General features: G+C 44.6%; 1 protein-coding gene across 2 annotated transcripts in view; it reads left to right on the forward strand.

Moving 5' to 3' along the window:
- LOC149341374 (hemicentin-2-like) overlaps nt 1-22,031 on the forward strand; it is a 206,345-nt gene that overhangs the window by 70,868 nt on the left and 113,446 nt on the right. For both annotated transcript variants that reach the window (XM_089543458.1, XM_089543459.1), the window contains exon 3: nt 710-820. In XM_089543458.1, the coding sequence (XP_089399584.1) occupies nt 710-820 (111 nt within the window). The remainder of the gene's footprint in view (nt 1-709; nt 821-22,031) is intronic.

The raw sequence follows: 22,031 nt of genomic DNA on the forward strand, positions 1-22,031 counted from the left end.
TTGTTGGGCATGCTCTAACACTCGCGCGCGAGTGACGTTGCCTTCTTAACTCTGCTGGTGCAATTACTTTCGTTTACTTTTGTATTAATAGTTAAAATAGGCGCATCCTGTTCTTTCTGGCTATCACTTATATTTGTACCTCGGTAACTATGTCCCTGTATCCTGTGTTTCCGCTGGCCGCAGCTTGTATGCTTAGGATAGTAGACGGCAATATGCTTAAGATAGCAGATAGCAGTTGCTGTGGAGTACACCACCTTTTCCTTTCTTTATAATAAATCACTACTACGACGACTGAGCCGCAGCTCACCTAAACCAAGCTTTACAGGTTTCCTTCGCTGTATTTTTAAACCAGTATTTAAATCCGCTGTTCTGCCCTCTACAATTATTAGAGGCTGCCCGGAACTTCGGTGTTTTAAAATATTATGTAATGTTGGACGCTAGCTTTGGTATCATGCCGGTTTTAACAAAGGCATAGAGTCAGAACGATATATTGAGAAATGAAGCATCGCAAAATACACGCCAAAATAATTGTTTTCGATTTACTAAAATTCTGCTTATTCGCTCCAAAATATCAAGAGTGCGCTGGGCAGTTGTGTTTTCAATGGTGCACGAATGGCAACTTCTAGTGAATTCCAATAACGTTATTTTATTGCTTTGTCGGCAGTCGAGCGTGCCGTGAGTGACTTCAGTGCGTTGTTTTCTTCAACAGTGGCTCCCAGCGTGCCCATCATCATGACGTCGGCAGGAACGGTCGTCGAAGGCACCATAGGACCGTTCATCATCGGCGAGTCACTCAGCCTCGTCTGCCTGGTTGAAAAAGGTAAGATGTGTTGATCTATTTTATATTTCCATTAGGAATACGCCCCTGTGGCTAAGTGGTTAAAATAGTCCTGAAATGATTTCTTATGGGCATATTTTAGTGCACCATATCTGGAGGGCCGCCTTTTTGGGCAGTCGAGTGAAATTTGAAAGCTCTGCGTGCACCCTATAATTTAGAAATAATTTTTAAATATCGCAGCTCGCAGTCGCTCGCAACCGGTTAGGGCGACACCTCACCGCGCGTTCTCTACCCCAATAACGACAGTGGGCAGTTTGGACGAGCCAGCTACTGCGAGCAGCTGTTTTTAATTTTTCCCCCCCTAAATTATAGGTTCCACGCAGAGCTTTCAAATTTCACTCCAATGCCCACAAAGACCACCGCTACAGATTTGTTGCACTATAATATCCCATCGAAATCATTTCAGGGTCCCTTTAAGGCCTTCGGCTACTAAGCCGGAGAACTCAGGTCAAATTCCGGCTGAAGCAGCTGGTTTTCGATGCAGGTGAAATGCAAATAGCGCCTGTGCGGTGTGGGCCCACGTTAAAAAAAGTTTGGGTAATCCGGAGCCCAACACTACGGCGTCCTTTGTGCCACTGCATCTATTCGGGATGTTAGAACTTGAAATTTACCATTTTTATTTCTATTAAGGTGCGCTGCAGGGCCAGTTGATTCATATTAGCCGGCACGGAACAGCGGATAGACGTGACAGAATAACACTGCCCGCCTGTGTCGTTACCGTGTACCCTCTCTGTGCTGCTTTGTATGAGCTAGTATTGGGTGTGCATCTCTGGCAGCAAGCATAGCAAAGAAATTCAAAGTAGGCCGTGCTCGTTCCGCGCAAACCGCCCCTAATACTTGTTGCAGGCAATTGCTGTGTATAGCCAAATACAGAATCCCGTGCTAAAAGCAGTATGCAAGAGTTTGTTTATTTTTAGAGGGGGGCGGAGGAGGGGGGGGGGGGGGGGGGGGCGAGGGAGGGGTGTTTAGAATGTCCCCCTTCTTCCTCATAATAATGAGCCAATATCATTAAAAATAAGCACTAAAAAATATAATCTATTAAGATCTTTAGTGAACCTAAGAACTGGCTTCATGTAGTGCGCAAAACATGAAAAGATGCATATGGAACAGAAGAACAGAGCTTTGTAGTGCTCCTGTTTTGATGCAAACAATGTAGTCTCGAAGTGTTGATACCGGGATCTGTGTGCAACCTTCCATTCATAGCTGCTATCTAGTAAAATTGAGATGGCTAAAAACCAACAAAGCGTATATTGCGCACTCAGTAAAGAAGTGCTGCGCGAAAACGTTGAATAAACTGCGCACTACAAAACAGTACGCGTAAAAACAGCACACAAAAACGGCACATCGACAAAAGAGACAAGAGAAAAAAAAACAGCATGGAGACAAAACATGACATAGAAAAGACACCTCAGAGAAGAGACAGGACAGCGAAAAAACAGCGCAGTGCTGGAAAAGCACAAGTGCAGCGCTGCAGTGCCGCACAAGAGCACAGTGCAGTACGAGGCAGGTATGTTGCACGAGTTTACGACTGTGTGATAGACAACCTGTAGTGTCCAAACAGCGCTGGAATTGTTCCACTGCGCACCCCAAATGTGCTGCCGTCAGCTGCTTTGGCCGCTACAAACGGCAGACCGCATTTTGAGCTACTGAAGACGCTCGTTTTGCAGATTACATACCTAGCCTACCTTTTCTCAACGTAGTCTAGTCAGCTGGCGTACGCAGCGAGTGGCTTTGACAGAGTGCCGATTATCATGCTTGTAAGCGCAGGCAGGTGGCGTGGAAGAGCTCTGCGGGTTAGTCACCGGAAACATTTTTAGGGTGCCGCGATCCTCCTCTCTCCAGCGACGGATTCAGAAACTTCATGGCTCTCCCTGTCTGATGTTCCTAGCACTGCAATCGCATATGTGGTTCTCATGCATCCGCATTTGCAACGTTGTTATTAAATGTGATAACTTAAACTTATGCATAGTTGGCACAGGTAACTTAAGGATATCGTGCAAGGACATTCAGAAAAAAAAAACGGGAAGCAGTAATAATTAGAGTAAAGTGTAGTTACAAAGCTGGCACAGAAGCATCTGACACTCATAACAACCGGCTAAAGCTTGAGGTTGATGCAAAGAAAACAAGATTCGTAAAAGAATAAAAAAAGGAAGAATTTTTGCTTCAGAACAACAAAAAAACACACGTGCGTGCAAGGAAAAAAAAGCACATAGAATGAGCCGAGGAAAGAAGTATCTCTAGACACTGTATAGGCGCACCGCAGGGTTGAGAACTCTGCCCATAAACCTCAAAACTCTGAAGTTCCGGCGTTTCTCAGGAAAGGCTTGTCGAGGAAAGGACCGCACTAAAAGTAAATGAGAGGAAAGCAAGCGTAAGGGCGAGAAGAGAAAGCGGTTTAAGTGTCCGTGCTCTTGCAGCTCTTATCATCTCGGAGATATTCGCCCACTCGTCGCCTCCCTTCCGCAGGCAGCTCAGAAACGCTTTATATTTATCGGCCGCTATTCCGGCGTGTACCGAGCGAAGCGCTCACACGGAGAAGACTAACTCTCGGAGCTTCACTCGACGCGGTTCGCGAGCGCGCACGTTCGGCCTTTTTTTCCGGCACCCCGTGTACGTTTCTTTCTTTTCGTCGTCGTTCCTACGCGGCCCCATCCCAGTAACTCCATCACCGTCTGGCAATGCCCTCCCACCCGGCCGGCCCGCCGGGGAGATTTAGGCCGTTAGGCCCCGGGCCCGCTCGTCGTCGGGACGCTCCCCCTTTCCCCCAGTCCCCCCAAGCAGTCCCGTTCTCTCCCCCACAGCGCAGCCTCTTCTCCCAGGGCACACCCTCTCCATTCTCGAGGCCTGCCCCAGAGCCCCGTTGGGCCTCGGCTGGGTGAACGCGGCGCTCTGTTCCTCTCTGGCGGAGCGGGGGCAGCCAGAACTTGTTTGCTTTGTCGCCGGCGCGGCTCCAGCCGGGAGAGCAGCCCGCCGCTGCCAGCCATACCCAGAGAGCAGCGCTCGCGAAGAATGCTGCGAGCGCTCGGAATTAGCGGGGCCCGTATGGGCGCGCCAAGCACGTGCGAAGCGGTCCCGCGAGCATTGTTTTCACCGCCGTCCCTCGGCAACCCGCTGCTGCCTGCTGCGCGATTAAAAGAGTGCGCTGTAAGAGAGAGGAGGAGAGGTGGTTGGCGCCGCTAGCCGTCCTCTAATCTCTTCCCTGCTCTGGCGACGCGCGGCCGCTGGTCCGAGCTGAGCCCTGCGCCTTACCCTACGCCGTGGGTTCTGGGTGGTCATTACACGAAGGTGCTGCTTTGCACAAAGGTCGAGAGGGAGTGCGAAGCTGGTACACAGAGGAAATATTTTAATGTAATTTATAATTTTTGTAGTGATGGCGCTTCCGCGCACACCAAAACCAGAATCCAGGCAAGTGAGTCCAATCTATTTCGTTGTTTTTCATTTCTTTTTTTTTTATGCCAGTTCGTGTAAGTCCTGTATGTCGACCCCGCGGGAAAAATAGGATGTTCGATTCAACAAAACGCGGCCTACGTTATCACAGATCACAATGCGAATGCAGTGCTGATAAAATAAAAGAAACTGCGCAAGATAAATTCACGTCCGAAAGATAAGCGAAATTCACTTGAAATTCGTCAACGATGAAAACAAGGGCAGGTCTCAGAGCGCTATCATTTGTAACATTATATCCAACGAATGCGAGAAGAGAAAAATATACTGAGTGAAAAAGATTTAAAACGTACTACTTTCACCAAACGCGTAAAACTTTTTTTGGGTCTTTAAAACAAAGCGAGAATGATTATCTGTTTTAGCGTCATCTTCAACAAGTCATTCAGTTAGTCGAAAAGTAATAAACTAAGGATAACTATCAAAACATGGGAAGTTTGTAGGCGGCCAGAAAATAAATGGGAAAAGTCAGAGGCGAGCTTGTAATGGAAACATATCTTGAGACAGGGATACCCTAAACTTGTTGCGTTGGAGCACCAGTCCAAGGAACAATTTTAGTATTTTTTTTTAGGAAATGAACTGAACGGATTCCATAGGGGGCATGCGGGAGAATACGACTATCTGCGATAAATGTGGGCAAGAAAACAAAGCGAATAGGAAATGCACTGCACATAACGAAAACACAATTAACGTCATTATTCAATTATCACGGCAGAGAAAAAAAAAGATAACGTTTGAGCTAGTTACAGAGCCAAACCAGACTTGCAGCTAGCAAAAACAAGGAAAGGAAGTAACAACACAGTCAACATAATGATCACCGCAGTTGTGATTTTTAAAACTACCGTATTGCTTGAGATCAGTGAGATAGTCCGAAGTCCGAACAAGTAGCCAAGTGTTTTCTCGATTTTTTGAATTTATGGAGCAGTTCATGATGGGAAACTTTTTCGAAAGCTTTAAAAAAGTTCACAAGCATTCCGTCTGTTTATTATTTGTTATTTATAGAATTTGTGAGCATTCACACTGTTTGCACCAATTAAGCAGTTTTTGAGCAGCCTTCCCGGAACTCATGATGTCGTTTACATCATCATGGATGGAAATAGAATGGTTTCTGAATGTGCTACGGATTACCCGCTTATCAGCCACCTCCTCCTGAGGTATAGGAGACAGGTCAGTATATATAAATAGTACCATGGCGTTATCTTGGTTAAAAACAGATTTGAAGCGTTGATTAAATATGTTTACGATTTCTTTGGTGTCATGAGTCAGGTTCACGTTCACCTCAACACGTCGCATTGATTCGATGTAGGACTAATGCTCTTCCAGTATTTCCCTGGGCCTGACGTGATAAGACGTGAAAATAAGACACCATAATAACGCTGCCTGTCTGCACTTACCTGATTTGAAGTTACTTGGTTCGAAGTTAACTCACTGACATTGACTTCCATGCACAGTGAGTTTTGAGGGTTTTTTTCTTTCTTCATTGTTTTTAGGTGTCTTCTTACCCGGAGTGTTTCCTGAGAAATCTAGAAGGCCTTTTCTTTCAACTTTCTTGCAGTTCATGGTACTGAAGAGGCTATACAATCATTTCCAATGTCCTTAAACCGGACTCAAGCCTCGTTTAATTGGTATCGGCTCCTTGCAAACTGATCAAAACTAAACAAAACCTTGTCAGTATTTGAAACGTCGTGCGCCCCATAAAGATAAAGGAAGGACACATGTTCCCTTTTTTGCAATTGAAGTATTCTTTACGGTTAGTACCATGGTTTGGTGGCTGGAGATTTTAGGAACTACTTGTCAGGTTGTTTGAGCATCGATGGATTTAATGAAAAAAAAAAAGAACCGAGGCTTTCCTTAGAAACTGATTAAATTTCGATACAGTCCTTTACAACTGGTAGGAGGTCGTATGTAAATGTACCGTTTAATATTGTTTCACCGACGAGATCGAGTTTTGTGAGTGAGGAAGTTGGCTAGTTAACACAAGGCAAGCTTAGCTGAGAAAAAACGGACGCCAACCAAAATTTTAATTTTGCCCAACGTTTTCGTTCAAAACAAGGCAAGCTTAGATTCCCCTGGAAAGAGTCTATAGCGCCTGGCGACGCTATAAAGCGCCGGCGCTGAGATCGGCGTTACAGCGCGCGGTAGAAAAAAATAAAGATGGACAGCGCGTGCTCGGGGCGCGCACACCCGACACGGGCAGTTCGGAACTAGAAGCCTGCCACGCTGGTCGTCTCTCTCTGGTGCTCCGCTGCGACCCCGCAAAATCCTCAACAAGTCTAATATTTTCGTCCCAGTGTTTCTCCAACTCCCTAATAAACAAATTGCACAGTTTCATTGCCTGTATATAGCCCCTATATTCATTGTAATGTAATACTTTAGACATTGTGTATATCTGGCAACCGTACAGCATTTAATGAATACTTTAAAAAACACTGACTACTAACGCTTAAGGATATAGATTTATATTGTGTGTCTATTGAATTAGCATTCACTGAATTTACCTTTCTAGTCGTTTCCTCGTTCTATTGATGTTTTGAAGTTTGATTTACGAAGCTACCTAGTGCTTTTTTGGGGCATAAAATAATTGGTTTTAGGTTATACTAATTATTTTTGATTTACGCAGTCTACAGACGCACATGAACGCACAGCCTTAAGTGTAGCTGGTACCGACGAACAGCGAAAGTCAAAGCACTAAAATTCAGTTATATGTAAAACGTTACGACATGAATCCTATGTTCAGAAAGAATAACGGGCTCGGTGTCGGCCACATAACAACCGATTCATCATCTCCATGCGACGCCCATTAAATTTTGAATATAAGGAAAGGCTGTGAGATCTGCGGAAGGATTTTTTCTTTAGGTTTCTGTTTATTCTAGAGGGAAACTAGTGTGTCACCAGACCGTTCATTTCGTCGACCGTAGCGGAAACGAACTTTATAACTGAAAATTTGTCAAAGACCGGGAGCAGACAGGTCCGTAAAACATTCGATTGGCTTCTCCCTGTTTAACGCGTTCTTTTTCGGTGCGGGTATTTCACGGACTCCATCAATCACGTCACACGGGATACACGGGATTTCATTTTCATTTTGTGAAGCGAGATGAAGGGCTGACAGTTTCAGTTGGTGCTGCATGCTCTGCTTTCAATTTTCGCTTTTATAAATTGCGCTCCTCAATTAATTTATCCAACATTACCAAACCCTGTCCGGTGGTTTACTGAAAGCAAACTGCTTGCAATAAGAGAGAGAGAAAAAAAAACAGCACAGTGATCTGCATATAAGCAAGTGTTTTTTTTTTCAATTCTTTTCCAACCAACACTTTCTTTAACTTTACAGCTATCTAACGGCTTTAAAGAAAAAAGAGTGTTTTTATTGTTTACAATATCAGGCCTATGCCTTATTTTCTTGTCTTGCTCGATGCTGACAAAGGACAAGATTCCCGTTAATCTGCGTATTGCTCCTTTTTTCTTGACATCTGAGACGAGAGAGAGAGAGAGAGAGAAACAACTTTATTTGAGATGAATATCGTCTGGGAACCTTAGCCCGAGCATGAACTCAAACATGAGACCAAACTTATCTGAAAACTTCCTAGCTTTACCCCCAGAATGGTAGCCAGCAGGAAAGAACGTTACCGCACGTCAGTCCCCAGCGGCATCCGAAACAGCGCCCGTGCAAACACAGCAGCTTCGCTAACCGTGCGAGTGTGGCTGATCGGTCTTGTTGGTAATTCATGACAGCTAGGGATACATCACAGCCCAGCATAAGACAAGGGCGAAGGAAAGACGGAACACCACCGCGCTGTGAAAAGAAAACAGATAACAGTATCTGACAACATCATAAAAAAAAACGAAATGCAATCAAACAGCCAAAAAGGGGCTTTGAAGGGCTAAAAATAGGGGTGTGCGAATATTCGAAATTTTCGAATATATTTCGAATATTATGTTTGTAGTATTCGTATTCGATTCGAAATCCAAGTATTCGTGTTCTTTCGAATATTCGCCCCTACGCGAATATTCGTATCTAGCCGAATATTCAATGTGAGCACCGGCGTTCATTTCGGTCAGCAAGCCCTATCGATAGAGACATAACAACATGGCGGCGCCCAGAGCAATGCGCATGGATGAAGGAAAATTTTTCTTTCGAATTTTTCCTTCGAGGAAGGAAAATTTTTTCTTGCGAAAAAGCTCACCAGCGCAGTCAGCTACGGCATGGCCCTTGGAGGAAGGAAAATTTCTCCTTCCTCCAAGGGCCATGCCGTAGCTGACTGCGCTGGTGAGCTTTTTTGTGTCTATACCTGCGAAGCTGGTATAGTCAGAGCTGTGCACAAAGTACCTCGCAATACGTGCCAGGTCAGTGCCAAGTGAGAGGCATTTTCTGTCGCTGGAGGAGTCGTTTCAGCTAGAAGGGAACTACTTCTGCCTGACCATGTGGAGCAGCTGGTTTCCCTTCACGACAACCTTTTATGTTCATCGCAGCAACGCGCTTTTGTGCTGATGGCAAGCTGGCCTTAATCATTGCTGTGTACTAGCCATCCTCTCTGATATTTCCACTATTCTAAGAATGATGTTCGAGACTGATACTTTTTGTGCAGCCACACACACCTTTTGTGTTCATTTAATCATCGATAGTTGAACTGTGATGTTCTTGGGTGCTCAAATAAATGTTTTGTAGTGGTTAAATGCGTCTGTCCTTGATTATTCGATATTCGATTCGATATTCGGAATCAAGTATTCGTATTCGATTCGTATTCGAAAAATTTGATATTCGCACACCCCTAGCTAAAAAGTACGAAGAGAATTAAAACAAAATATGGCCAAAAGGTGTGGCTAAGAAACTAAAAGGTGAAATCCAAAGCCTAAGCCATTAAAAACTCCAGAAAAACTGTGCGACAAGCTACTCACACTACATCTGACTCCAATAATTTAATTCACGTCTTATTAGTGGTATTGAGGGAGTGCTAACAACCTTCTCCTAGTCCCAAAATGTAGGCTGCTTCTATAATTTCATGAGTCATTTTATGTACATTTCTCGCGAGAACAGTGCATTCTTCAAACAAAAACCTGCAGAAACGGGAGGGTCATTTTAAGCAGTGCACTCCAAGATGCCCCTTCGGCAGTAACGTACATGTTATCAGAATGCTGCATCAGTCTTTCTTTGAGACATCGACCAATATTCCCGATGCAGGCTTTGCCACAGCTCAAGCGAATATTGTCCACCATGCCAACTTTGCATGCGACAACTGGTGACTGGCGCTGGACTGTGCAGGCTAGCCTTCGTGCTGCAGGGGCACTAATTGTATATGACAACTTGGTCACCTTGTCGGGTGCCTATAATACAACACTGACATTTGCCCGCCGCCATACCTTCTTGAGCCAGGTGAGGAATAATATGCAGGGAGGGTGCAGCCGAAACTTTCTTTCCTTTGTCGAGAACAGAAACCCTTTCAACTTCCCCTTTTATCTTCTTCATGAGGTAACCTGCTACAGAGATGAGCAGGTGCTCAGGAACTCTGCTTGAGCAAGCCGAAAAATCTGGTCATCGAGGCTGTGCCCCATAGAATGCACGTAAGACTTCATTGATAGTGAAACACAGGTCCGCAATGCCGGGATTTACAATCCTGGAACGAACAGAACTGTAAGGTAACAGGGATTTGCCCCTCTCGGCTCAAACCGTCAAAACAAGTGGCTTTCTGCTATCAGTAGTCTTAAAGCGAGGAAGCGCAGGGACTCACTCTCAGTTGTCTCACGTGTCAACACGAGAGGCGGGAGGCACTGCTCAAATGACAACAGCACATCTAAAGCTGCGCTTGGAAAAGATCATTTGTCACCTTTCCAGTCAACTAGGTAATCGTTGACAAATCTGAAAACTATTTTAACAACAGGCGCGGCAAGCCGTTCAGTAAGGAGTGGGTCGTGATGGGAAAGGTAGATATCACTTACATTAGCAATGCAATAACCAATGAACACACCACTTTTCTGAGTGAAAGTAGTCTCACCCCACGAGACATATCCAACCAGTGTGGTGGTGCCTCGCCTTTTCATCGTCCTTGTCTTAAGTTGCGCTGTATATTCCTAGCTTTTGTTTACGGGTGCCCCAGACCACTCGGCGACCGCCGCAGTCTATCGCGCAGTGTGTTAAACTGTTAGCCTTTAGAGCTAGGTTTGTAAATTGTTGCCTTCACCTTTCCTCCGTTCATTCTGGGTTCTGAAGCGCTTCTCATGAATAGCGCGGTCTTCATAGCCGTTTTGTTGTGCCGGTTAAATCAAGAGATAGCAGGGCTCGCCATTGTCAACTCTATGTAGCCGCACATAAAGACGAGAAGGTAGCCAAGGTGTACAAAGGTGCCGATAAGGCCGATGAAGAGCGGGCGAGCGCTATGGCGCTCAAAATGGCGAAAGCAGCGAGGGATGCTCAGTGCGTTGCCGATCACGAAAAGCAGAAGCGTTTAAACGCGGCGAGGGAAGCCAATCACTCTACTCTCTTCAGTAAAGAAAAGTGTCTGACGGAGGAGACTACACAAGCCGAGGAAGCAACCAGGGAGATTGTACGTGCTGCCTAGCTCGAATAACAAAAGAGGGCGAAGACAGGGGTATATCCAGCACCCAAAGGGCATGACCTCTATAAGAGTACTACCACCGCCGTCTATGAACCGTTATACTCAGAATGCGCTGCGCCTTATTCCAAACGCATTTCATACCGGAATCTACTCTCGGTGACAAAATTGAGTGCGATTTCTATTTAATATAAATTTCAAAGGGCATGCTCTGAAATGGGCGTAAAATTGTAAAAAAAAAACAACCAAACAAATTTATTAATCCTGGCTAGTAGTGGTTTAATGTCAAACATTGCTCGTCATCTGCTCGAAATGCACGTTCCATGTCTTCCTAAGGTTAAAAGTAAACGTAAGGTTTATAGACATATTCAGGACGGACCAAACTTTCCAAATCCAAGATAAGTGATCTAGAGACATTGATTAATATCTTTTCCCTTTTTTTTTGTTTTCGTGCTCGAAATCGAACGCTAGCAGCATTTCTGAATTTCCCTTTACACACATGCGTCTATGAACGGAGAGCATATTGGTCTGATCGGTGAAACCTTATTACGAGTCTATGAAGACTGTGCTGTTCTCCAGTCACAAATATTGAAGAGAAATGCCGAACAGAGGCAGTAGCTCACGCACAACGTGTTCGCATGCCATGTTAACGGCGACTAATTCGCTCGCAAACTCACGCTGATTCATTGCCCAGAAAAGAAAAAGCCTACCCTGAACTTATTAAACTGAGAAGTCGTTTTTTCTTTAAGTAAAACATAATCAGAAAAAAATGCATTAGTTAAAGTGAAAGAGACACCTAAACAGAAAGCAAAAATTGAGCCTTACACTCTCGTAACTGATGGATCGTAACTGCGAAGCTTCAAGGAGTGAGCTTAACTACATGAGTAGGACACAAGAAAAATAAGGTAAAGCCTGAATTCCTGGTGGCCGGCGTAGAAAGTATGATATAGAAGTATATTTGCTATCCTTATTTCTATTGCTGCGGCTGCGTTTATTACCTGCCATTTGCGATGGGACAGTCACGGGCTTGAGCTTTCCTTGAAATGAGAGACGGCCGTCTCTGCGACCGTCGTCTTGTCGGATTATGCAGCCGCTGCAAAAGGCAGGTGTCCCTAACGGGACTGCACAACAGCGAGAAAAAGGAAAGGTTAAAGATGATGCCAAATTCCTTCTCTTTGCTTTTTTCCTTTACCTCTAAGAAGCAAAAAGAGCAGGGCAAATATCTCATGTAGAGACAGAGAAGCAGAAAAGAGGAAAATAAACAAAAATAACTAAACATAGAAACAAAGAGTTTGACATGAAAGAGAGCAGATGGTGTATTTGTTTGTTTATTTTCTCTCTTCCCAAGCCTTGTTGTCACGGGGCCCTCCAGACGCAGGCAGGCAGCCAGTTCCTGACGGGAGACTCCTATAAAGGCTTAGCACAAGCATTCGCTCTCCATGGAAACTCACTTTGGTCTGGCGCTTTCCTTCCCCAGTGAGTTTGTATTGCTGTCGAATTTAAAGAAGTGGCTTTGCGTTGATTCGAACTGGTCCTTCGTTCGCTTTCTTTTCACATTTTTTTTTCTGCTGTCTCGTTCCCCGGCTTCTGTGATTGACAGGAGATCCGTGGTACGCGCTTGCTTATTTCTCACTATCCTTGCTGCACACTTGCGTTTGTACAACGAATACGAGACGCTTCGGAGCTGGTAATAATAATATTTAAAAAAAGAGGCCGCCTTGAATGGCACCCACATTTCATGTCTGTCGGGTACTCCCACCAAAGTACTTCGAAAAGAGCGTTTCCACTACAATTGTAAGGACCTCCATATAGCTGTGTAAAAAGCGTTTGCGCCTGAACGTCCTTAAAAATGTGACGCGTCTTCAAAGAGAGCCTTTATACAAAAAAGAAAAACTAATTGCTTGAAAGACAGCAAACAAAGGGCTCGCACGCTTCGATTCGGCACTGAGTTGGCTTGATAACTGTCAGGCCTGGAAACTACGACGTTGTATGCTATCGCTTGCGCGTGCTGCTAGGATGGGTGCCTGTCTTTTCATTCGCCATTACGTTTAGTCGTGGGAACGGAATGCCAGTTGCACCGGAACCTTTGCTTGCAATACAGAAAGCTTTAGTTACAAAACCTAAGGACCTTAAGCGGTTATTATATAGGGAGTTAAGAAACGGAATATTTTATATTGTTGCACACACGATCTGTCCCAAACTCAGTTTATGGTGTCCAAGGAAACGTAGCAAACTGGCACCACGAGTGACAGTTATCAAAACTACTCACTTCCGAATCGTATATATATACCGGGTGCTTCAGCGAACACTTTCAAAAATTTTCAATGCTAGGCTTTTTGTGACAAAAATATGGCTTTTGCGGCATAGTATTACCGGTGTTGGCGGACACCAGAAAACCGATGATTCGTCTAAGTAGTAAGCTGTTTAACTAATTTTTAATAATTAACATTTTAACTAGTAAAGTTAGGCGTCTAGTTACAATAAGAGATTTGTAGCCGGTCGTTAGTAATAGCCACATCAGTTTTTAGAATTTCGAAAACGCGATACCCCTTGCAGCTGTGGCTCGACAATATTTGACTGCATCGTGCGAAAATACTTGCGCATTTCGAAAGTATGCAGGCAAAGCAACCCCTGCAGTGCACGTAACTAGTCGAAAACGCCAAACTTTGTGGAGCCACAGCGTCAAAGATAATCGCGTTTTCGGAACTAGGTGCCTAACTCTAATAGTTAAAAATTTAATCATTAAATATTAGTTAACGAGCCTACTGCTTAAGACGATTCACCGGCTTTGTGGCGACCGCCAATACTGGTAATATTATTTCGCAAAAGCCATATATTTACCCCAAAAAGCCTATTTTTGAAAATTTTTGAAAGGGTTCGCTGGGACACCCGGTATATACATGCTAGAGGAGAGCATGACTGCGTCTTCTCAAGTCGGTGCAGTGCTTGGGCTCATTTATTGTCGGGATTAGGGCTGAGTGAGTGAGTGAGGGTGAAACTTTATTAAGCTCTCTATTCGGTTGTATTCTGCAGTTTTTAGATGGCTTCGTCCATCTTCTTGCACAAAGGTCGGTTGCCCTTAGTCCAGGGCTCCGCTGGATGCTGCTGCCAGTTGTGCGCGCCGAATCATACGCTCTTGGTCGACCCGGCTATCGCTGGAGAGCACTCCCTCCCATTGCTGCGCACTCGGGTTTGTTATAACGGGTACCACGCATATCCTCTGGCATGCCCACGTTATGTGGTACAGCGTGGGTGGTTTTTGGCACCAAGGGCATTTGTCATGGTGTTGTGTGGGATACATTTTGCTGAGTACGTGTAGGTTCGGGTACGAGCCCGTCTGTAGCTTCCTCCACGCGACAGAGTCCTCTCTGCTAAGGGAGTTGTCCGGTGGTGGATACAGCTTTCTGCAGCCCTTGTAATAGTTTAGTACCGCCGAATAATCTTGGGGTACAGGTTCGTTCTCCTCGAGGTCGCCTACGTTGGATGCTCGGTAATAAGTGTACCCTCGAGCTATCCTGTCCGCCTCTTGGTTCCCTGTTACCCCCGCGTGTCCCGGCGTCCATACTATCGTATGCCTGATTGGTTCTTCGTTTGGTTGTCGTTGTGTGATGTGGCCCCCAGAGCGGAGTATGCCGAGCGCTCTGTGCCCTATTCTGCCGCGTAGGTAGTTGCGGCATGCTGTTTGTGAGTCTGTAAAGATTGTTAGAGACCGTTTAGATCGATAGCCCTCCGCTGCCGCTAGAGCGACGACCGCTTCCTCATCCTCGACTATCATACAGTTAGGGTTGAAAAATGCTCAAAGGACGAAGAGATAGAAACATGTACGCAAGCACACTGTGTGTCCACTTTGCTGTCTTCATCTTTTGAGCGCTTTTCGATCTCAATCTGCTCGAGTGCAAATGCATGTGGACGGTGTCCACGCGATTTTAAAACTATGTGTTCCTACCGTGGCTAAATAGATTTTCGCGCGTTTTCTTTACAGCAAAATTTTTATTACGTGCACATGAGTTATTGCACTGCAGCATGGAAGGTACTGCGATAACTTCCAAATAAGATAATTGTTTACTGTTTTTTTTGTAATTGAATAGGCAACGGTGTTTTACCTGCGCTCAACGTCAGAGGGCAAGTAGGGCTGAATCTATTATTGTAGCAATGATGTAAATTCATTAACTAAAGTGCTGTGCTGTGCTTTGTGAAATGAAAGTTGAACATGTAAGGAGCGCTGGTACAGCACATAGGCGAGTATATAACTATGAAAAAGCAAACGTAAGGGAGATAAACGAAGAGTTGAATAAGTACCGAACGATCTTTGAAACGCATGCCGATAACTCTGGAGTGGTTGAACTATGGTCTAGATTTAAGGATAAGCTGTTTGAACTGAGGCAGTGCTTTGTTCCGGCATGGATATTAACGAAGAGGAGGAGTAAAAGCAAACCATGGTTTACTCCGGAGCTACGCAGTATTACGCGCAAAAGGCAACGTGTTTACGTTAAATTTAAAGGAAATCCGACGCGTGAGAATTGGTTCAAGCTTCAGGAAATTGCCGGAAGAATGAAAGTTGCTGTGGCAGCTGCAAAGAATTCGTTTGGCATTTCAATGGAGACGAAATTAAAAGAAAATCCAAAGGAATTTTGGAAACATGTAAAGAGAAATGGAAAAGACTCTGTAACTATACCACCTCTTGTTTCTGGTGACACCTTTGTTGATGATGATGCACAAAAAGCTGAGTTCTTTAATAAATATTTCAGCTCTGTTTTCAGCTCTGAAATCGAACATGCCGATATGAATACCCCGAGTTTCCAGCCAGTGGTGAGTGTTATGGATGATGTTGTGATCAGCATCAACGGTATACAGTCTCTGTTGCAGAATCTGAAGATTGCTAAGGCTGGTTGTCCTGATGACTTGCCAAACAAATTCTACAAACTGTGTGCTGAGTCGGTTGCACCCTACTTAAAGATAATTTTTGAAAAATCGCTTGAAGAATCCTGCCTTCCAGATGACTGGAAAATTGCAAGTGTTGTGCCAATCTACAAATCTGGCCCTCGCAACACTGTATCAAATTATAGACCGGTATCTCTAACTTCAGTTGCGTGCAAGACACTCGAACATATTTTGTTCACCAGTATAGCAGCACATATGGACGCACATTCATTGTTTAATCCTCGTCAGCATGGTTTTCGAAGGGGCCTATCGTGTACTACGCAGCTGACTGAATTTGCGCACGATTTGGCTGAGGCACTGGACAGGCGACTTAGCGTGGACTGCGTGTTTTTGGACTTTAAAAAGGCCTTTGATACCGTGACGCATTCTTTACTAATTCAAAAAATGTCTTTTTACAATATTAGCCCTCAAGTGATATCATGGGTAAAAGATTACCTATTTTTACGGCAGCAGTTTGTGGTTATGAATGGCGCCGAGTCTCAAAGAGTGCAGGTTGTGTCTGGTGTTCCCCAGGGCTCCGTGTTAGGACCACTATTGTTCCTGCTCTACGTGAATGACATTGGTGACGGAATAGTATCTCAAATGCGGCTATTTGCGGATGACTGCGTTCTTTATAGTGTTGTCACTAGTGATCGAGATGCGGAAATGTTCCAAGAAGATTTGAACAGAATCTCAGAGTGGTGCGTTAAATGGAATTTGAATTTGTCCAAGACTGTCCATATGAAGTTTACAAGAAAGAAAAACCCTGATGTGTATTCATATGTTATTAGGAACACAATGTTAGAACAGGTATTCGAATTTAAATATCTAGGCGTTTATTTTACTCCTGATTTGAGCTGGCGCCGTCACGTCGATTATATCTCTGTTAAAGCATGCAGAAACTTGGGATTTCTTCGCCGAAATGCAAGCACTTTTCCACTGTCATGTCGTGACATTTCATTCAAGACTTATGTCAGGTCGGTTCTGGACTACGCGTGCACTGTCTGGGACCCGCCTACTGCTAGAGATAAAGATAAGTTGGAGAGGGTGCAGAACATTGCCTCTCGTTTCGTGTCTGGCACACGCGGGGCTCGTTACAGTGCATCGCGTACGAAGGATGCACTCAACTGGGAATTGCTTGACACGCGCCGAAAGAAGTTGCGTCTGAAGCTGTTTCATGCTGTTTATTATTCAACTGTTCGGGTTGAACGCGAAAGGTATGTGCAGGAGCCTTTTTATAGATCCAACCGTGTTGACCATGTTTTTAAAGTCCGCGAATTCGCGGCAAAAACTGAATTGTTTAAAATGTCTTTTTTTCCGAAAACCATTAGAGAATGGAACAGACTACCGAGCGATGTTGTGAGTGTGACATCAAATGATGCGTTCTTTCGTTCTTTAATGATGTGATGCGATTGTGATGTGTTCTTTTGAAGTGAGATGTACATGGTGAAAGTTTTATGCTTGTAACTCTGCCTGCGAGCGGAGGTGTCATGTGTGCTTCTTTGTTGTACATTGCCTCACCCCCCCCCCCCCCCCCCCCACTGTAATGCCACGGCGCTTTGGGTTCCTTACTAAATAAATAAATAAATAAATAAAAATCTTGCACGCTTAATTTATTCTGCTATTTATAACTACTGCTCGATCAAGGATCGAATTAAGATCCTTGTTCAGGCAGCTTCTTGTAAGCTGCTTCCAAGAGGTTTTAACAATCTCTTTGAGGTACGAGACATAATACAAAAAAAAAAATACTTCTATATTTTGGAAAGAAGCAAAAAAGGTGTGTGTGAACAGTTGTGATAAATAATGTGAGAGTAAATTACGCCGACAAAAAAAAAATCTGAAGATGACAATGTTCACACTTTGACTATAATGGATTTTCTGCACAAAACGTTTGGGCTGAGTTTGCAATCCAACGCTCGACTGTCCGCGAAACAAAATAAAATACTCTAAAAGTTAGATCTGCACTTTTCGCAGCGTGATGACTCCATTGGGTATCAGATATCAACATTTCATAATGCAGCCGTCTTTTTTCTGTGACTGCTCTGCTTTAATTAAAATATTAAACTTTTATCCGACAAAAATTTCATGTTGCCTTGGCGTTGGCAACATATTACATAGGTAATAATCGTGAGAAAAATCTATTATGACATTCCAATAAGCACTGCACTGCGATTTTTAGGGGCAGTGTAAAATACTCTCCGGATAAATTATTCAACTTAGCACACCGGGCAGCCAGCTACCATGCCCTGAAGCAATATTCCGTTCATCCTGTCATGACTCGAGGCATTCGTTTTTCCTCTTTTCCACAACTTTCCAAGTATAAGCCATTTGTCGAATGCACACGATTATCGTCCATTTTTATGATCAAATATTTGTTCAGCAGTGCTGCTCGTGCCTTGCTAAATCATTCCTAACTGTCTGAACGGGGACTCATTTCTGGGTTTCATTACCGACTTCGCTGCCGGAAAACGACTTTGATGGACTTGGCTAATAAATTAGTCGAAGTTATGACGCGAAACGTGATGGGGATTCGCTCAGGGGGAACGGTAGGAGACGCGTCTGTAAAGAGCCGAGATTACGGAGAGAGAACCATTTCCCGGTCGCGACGAACTCGGAGAGCATCTGTCAGCTGGCAACCTCCGGGACGCAATTCTGCGGAAGCGAATTTCGCCAATTCATTCTGGCGTCGCTTAGAGTAACATAATTAGGAAGTGGCGCGTGTCTGGAAGCCCCCTTCCACCTCCGCCTCGTTTTTCTCCTCCCCTTTACGGGGAAGTATTGAATCGTGTTTGGAATTCCCTTTTCCCTCGAATTCCACCTATCGATCGAGTCCCCTCTCTGGTGACAGGTCTTGCGGTTGGCTCCTGAAAAGCGTGCATGCCGCAATAAAGCAGAGCGTTAGGTGAAGCCCTTCTAATAACCGCAGGCGTCACGTTTGCTTTTGCAGATGTGCCGCTTACCGGCACGCGCACTAATAAAATTCCAAATATCTAGCCGCGACGCTTTACGGGACGGTGTGACGAAAAAGATAAGGTTAAAGAAAATCGTAAACGTTATTATTTTTATTTCTTCCCCTTTCTGGCTCTGCGTATTTTTCCGTACGCAATTTAGGGCGCCCATAAAAGGATCGCCGTCAGCTCAAATATTTGACGCTGTTGTACCTAGCTAGGATTCGCGGGGCACTTCCACAAATTGGAAACTCGCTGCGACGGGGAATGATGTGCTTCATTCGCGTGACCGGGAGAAAAATTTAGAGCGCCAAGAACGACATGCAGTGCGTCAAATCTGTCCCACATCGCGCCGTAAAATGTGTCGGGTAGCAGTGCAAGATGATCACCCGAATTCATTTTTTCATCACTTTGTTTGCGTTTCTCCTCCTCGCCTTTGCTGCTTTACGAGTCGAATGCAGAATAGAACGATTTAGCAGGAGGAAATATTCTCATGCCATTCGGATGCATCTCACGTCGAGCTGGAAAACAGAAAAAAAAAAACGTATTAACGGGGAACATCGCAAGGACCGTTGTGAGTTTCTCCCTGCGAGATATATGCGAAGCCTCGAAGTAGAAAGAAAAAATTAAACATAGCAATGGGTTTGGACGCAAACGTTTGCAATAAATGTTGCTTATCCTTTAGGTATTTAAATAGAGAACTGATCTCTGAAGTTTTCACGCAAAGGGTGTTTACTTTTGTGTTGTTTTTCTTTGCGTTCTGTTATTTCTGCGGAAAACCTTGGAACTGTCTGCGGGGACATCATGCTGGGCTGCTGTCGGGATCAGGAGAGATATATACACCCTTGATGAAAAGAAACAAACAAACAGGAACTTATTTATTAAAGTTTAAATTAGCAGAGCAGCGCATCAGGTTTTTAATATTTTTTTGTTATTTCACAAAAATAATCTCTCTCTGCTATACTCCGAGAAAATTCCTGTCGCAGACACTGTAAGTAAAGCCTGTTATGAGCAGATACATGCAGTTCCCCTATCTTCTTTCAGTTAGGTACGCCGTTGTAGTTCAATGGCGCCAGTCAGAAAAGAATCTAAAAATGCGCGCGGAGGTGAAATCACATTGCGAAGGTACCAAAGAGCGCCTTGGTTGCTTGACAAACGACTTTGGCTTTCAGCATTGAAGTGACATGAATGATGACGGAGCCATGGCAGACGCAATAACGTGAAGCAAAAAAAAAATAAGGCAAAAAGGTCACTTCCGGCTAGAGCGCCAAGAAAAAGACAACACCCAGTGAGTTTCAAGGACAGCCGGTATTGTTCTTGTTCCCGCTGTAGTGTCGCATTTTTCTTTATTATAGCTGCATCAAGGTGCCAAATTCTTCTTTCACCTCTCTGCTCTCGCGTGGCATTGTCGTCCCTCAAATGGGAGCCACTTTCGCCACGAGTGCCGCCTACGCGTTCGGGCTGTTCAGTATCACTTTGACATGCACTTTTCTTTCGTCTGCCATTAATCGCTTTCACCGTTCGTCGTACTCTTCCTCTGCACTTGCCTCGCGGGGAACATTTTTGTTTATAAATTGTTTCTCACTCTCTCCCTATTATACATCAATACATTATTTTCACTCACGCGAACAATGGCGTGAGCGGAAGGAGTGGGCGATTAAATGAAAGCTACCACGCATCGCCGCCTCGGCTCCTCTCATGTGACGCGCGTCGGGCCAAGAACCATTTTTCTTCGCACCCTGCTAAGCCTTGCCTCCTATTTTTTCGCTTTGTTTTGCCTGTTGAGCTGCGGATGCATCGTTGTCGCGACCGCAGCTCTGCCGGCTCGGCTGACATTGGCGCACACGCGAAACGTGCCTAGGAAGAACAGAGACAGCGTAACTCGACCACGTGCGGATTTAGTTTTTCTTGATTCGGCGTGCACGAAGCACCTGCCAGGTAATTCATTCCCGTTCGTCTATTTTTTTTTTTTGCGAGAATCATATTGCGTGCGGTGCATCTTGCCTTGATTTGTAGTTAGAGTAAGCATTCATTGCCTTCCAGGTAACCTTGTCAAGTTACCGGTGACTGTAACCCCGAGAAGCAATGAGACGACGGCATCCATGCTTTAGCCAGGATATCTACACGATTATGGCATCTAATTTGGTTCCACAAAGTGTTCCTCTGGTGCAGCCAACCGAAGCTTTTCCTTTATTTTCCCCATGTAATCGAATAAGGGCTTTTCTGAACGAAGCTAACATCCAGTCCGCGTAAGCTCAGGCACGTTGTTATGAATCGCGATTCACTCTTTTGATGGCAACATACGAATAAATTGATACAAATGAACTCAAATGAATTGAAACTTGGAAGTAAGTAAGTATGTAATAAGCACAGGTTTTAGAAACGAAATATAAATGTCATACTTCATCTCGGGAATGTCGAGCTAAGTTCGTTTTCCTTTTTTCTTTTACAAGCAAGGTCGTCATTGTTCGTATGTCTGTTCGTACGCTCTGTCCGCAAGGTGACAAGAGCGTGATGTTCAGCACGGCGTAATGGTGCACGTGAGCGAGGTCTACGGGTAGGCAACGAAGTGGAATGGAGAAGGAAAGAGAGTGAAGGAAATTACATGCTGTAGGACGCGTGAAGGAGATTTCTAGAGCGAATAAAGCAGAAAAGGACACCGAGAGAGTAGTTGTGCGCCGTTCTGACGCCATTTGAGAAGTGATTAGGCCGCCGGGCTGCCCTGAGCGCCTAAGCGTAATTAGACGTTCGGGCAAAAACGCTGTTCACTCGCTTCTAGCACTGACTGCCTCACACATTTGTGACTTCTGGAAGACCGAGTTTTGCGCTTCGCTGATCATCCTCGTGAGATTTTTACTTGCGTACTTTTCTTTCTTCTGTCTCATTTTGCTTCTGTGGTTGGTACCCAAGGCTATTTCTTCTTGTAGTGTAGGTCGTTTTAACCTCCAAACGCACGAGCACCTCTAGTCTGGGATCCACTCTTGCTGCCTGGAATACTGATATAGGCGCTCTTTCACCTTTTCTTTTTTTCTTTAGCCAGTTATTTCTTCGCCATGCTTTTTTTTCAGCTCGAAGGAGATTAACTTTGTTTTCTTTCATTACATAATTTTAACTGCGTTTTTTTTTCTACGAACGTGCTCTTTTTTTTGTTGCAGAGAAAAATGAAGGAACAGAAAAGATAATAATTAGGCCATCCTAATTTAATTGCGCGTGAGTGAAGCGCTTGGGATTTGCCTTCGTGGACACTGCGAAATTGCGCACTCGAACTTCGTTCACTGCCAAGAAAAAAAGATTGCTCGAACGTCGAAGCCGTGTTTGGACAGGAATAGTCATTGCTGG

This window comes from Amblyomma mixtum, chromosome 5 (assembly GCF_055824585.1).
Source record: "Amblyomma mixtum isolate Tamu chromosome 5, ASM5582458v1, whole genome shotgun sequence".
In the NCBI taxonomy this organism is placed as follows: Eukaryota; Metazoa; Arthropoda; class Arachnida; order Ixodida; family Ixodidae; genus Amblyomma; species Amblyomma mixtum.